Source organism: Wolffia australiana, chromosome 2, assembly GCF_029677425.1.
Source record: "Wolffia australiana isolate 7733 chromosome 2, ASM2967742v1".
NCBI lineage: Eukaryota > Viridiplantae > Streptophyta > Magnoliopsida > Alismatales > Araceae > Wolffia > Wolffia australiana.
Window position 1 is genome coordinate 16,692,981 of NC_135836.1, and position 1,671 is coordinate 16,694,651.

The 1,671-nt window shown below is 43.6% G+C and overlaps 1 protein-coding gene across 1 annotated transcript in view; it reads right to left on the reverse strand.

The window, feature by feature from the left end:
- The window catches only part of LOC144716378 (uncharacterized), a 2,605-nt gene extending 1,151 nt beyond the window's left edge, over positions 1 to 1,454 (reverse strand). The window contains exons 1-4 of the mRNA XM_078591496.1: positions 966 to 1,454; positions 725 to 858; positions 496 to 619; positions 200 to 426 (exon numbers count right to left, since the gene is read on the reverse strand). Coding sequence (XP_078447622.1) covers positions 200 to 426; positions 496 to 619; positions 725 to 858; positions 966 to 1,454 — 974 coding nt within the window. The remainder of the gene's footprint in view (positions 1 to 199; positions 427 to 495; positions 620 to 724; positions 859 to 965) is intronic.
- Between the last annotated feature and the right edge of the window lie 217 nt (positions 1,455 to 1,671).

Genomic DNA, 1,671 nt, shown 5'->3' on the forward strand with positions numbered 1-1,671 from the left:
CACGCCTTTCTTGGTCAATCTTAGACCACTAAGACCTGCCTCACTAACGTCAGTTCTTCTTCTATGCTTCGGCCTTCCCGGTTGTTTCTTCGCCAATGGGGGTAAGCGGTAGCTTCCCTCATTTTCCCCCCACAGGTTTTTCCCATTCATCGGCGGGATACCATAACTATAAGCTAGCTGGTATGAATCCCTCTTCAACCATTCGTTCACGTAATTAGCAGGGCCCGCCCAGATAAAGTGAATGCAGGCAATAGAATGCGGGCATGGAATGCCCGCGATAGCCCAATATCTACAGGTACAGTGTTGGGCACGCAGGTTAACCACGAATCCCTCTCCGTGTGTGCTAACCTCAAATTTAAGATGGCCTGCATGGATAACACAGCATGCCCTACAATTGTGTTTATTATCTTCGAGTGCCCGTCTTATCTGAGGGCATAAGGAATCAACACTCTCAGAGAATAACTCCCTGTTCTTAACTATACGTTCCATGATTGCCGTTCTAATGTATTCCAACATGTCGATGGTAGGTTTAGACCTACTCGGCAAGATGAAGCTATTGAAACACTCAGACATATTGTTATCAATAACCTCACATTTCGGCTTGTTAGAAATAAAAGTCCTGCAAAACTTTTGTACGCCTACCTCTACAAGATCTTACACGGCTTCTACTTTCAATGTCTTCATTTGTCCGATGACCCTCTGAAATCCTTCACGGGTTGTGCACTTCACTGCCTTCCAAAATAGGTTCCTCAAGATGTCAGAGGAATGTCGCTTCTTCCTCCAATTTGCATAAATATGTCTTGCGCAATTCCTCTGCTCTGCATTCGGTAACAAACCTGCCACTGCATTCTCGAGACCCTGAGAAATGTCAACGCGTATCAAGGTATTAGTGCACAACATTGGTTCCACCTTAATCAAGTAAGTCTTAAAGTAAGTAGAATACGGCAAACGAGACAATTAAATACCTTTTGCTGATCACTTATAATTGTCCAACCGTAGCCATCTACAATTCCTAAATCAGTCATTAGCAGGCTGATAAACCAAGTCCAAGAAGCTTGATTTTCCCCTTCTACCACCACCCAAGCAATAGGGAACATCTGGTTATTCCCATCCCTTCCCACGGCGCTCAACAACTGCCCTTTCAATTTGGTTTTCAAAAAACAACCATCCAACCCAATCACTGGTCTACAACCCTCAAGGAACCCCCTTGCTAGAGATTCTAAGCAAATATAGAGTCTGTTAAACCTAGCCAAAGAATTATGAATGTCGTGCTCCACCTCCAACTGGAAAGTACTATTCATATTCACTTTTTGTAACTCGGCCACATAGCAGGGTAGCATGTGATAATGCTCATTCAAAGAACCTTGAAGCATCTTGCGCGCCCATGACCTTGCATTATAACAGGTGCCTCGTGAAACTATGATTCCATACTCTTCGTGCAATTCTCGCACCATATCTACTACCTTATAATTCATATCCCTTCGAATAGTCTCTAAGAAGTGTTCTGCGATCCAATGATAATCGACTTGTATATTTGTGGGAGCCCTATTGCACCTATGTTCATCATTTACTGACTTTATGACAAAGGCCTCCCTCGTAGGACCCCAACTAGCATATATCCTCCATGGACAATGTTCCTAGCATACAACTTCCACTATATTCTCAGTAGAC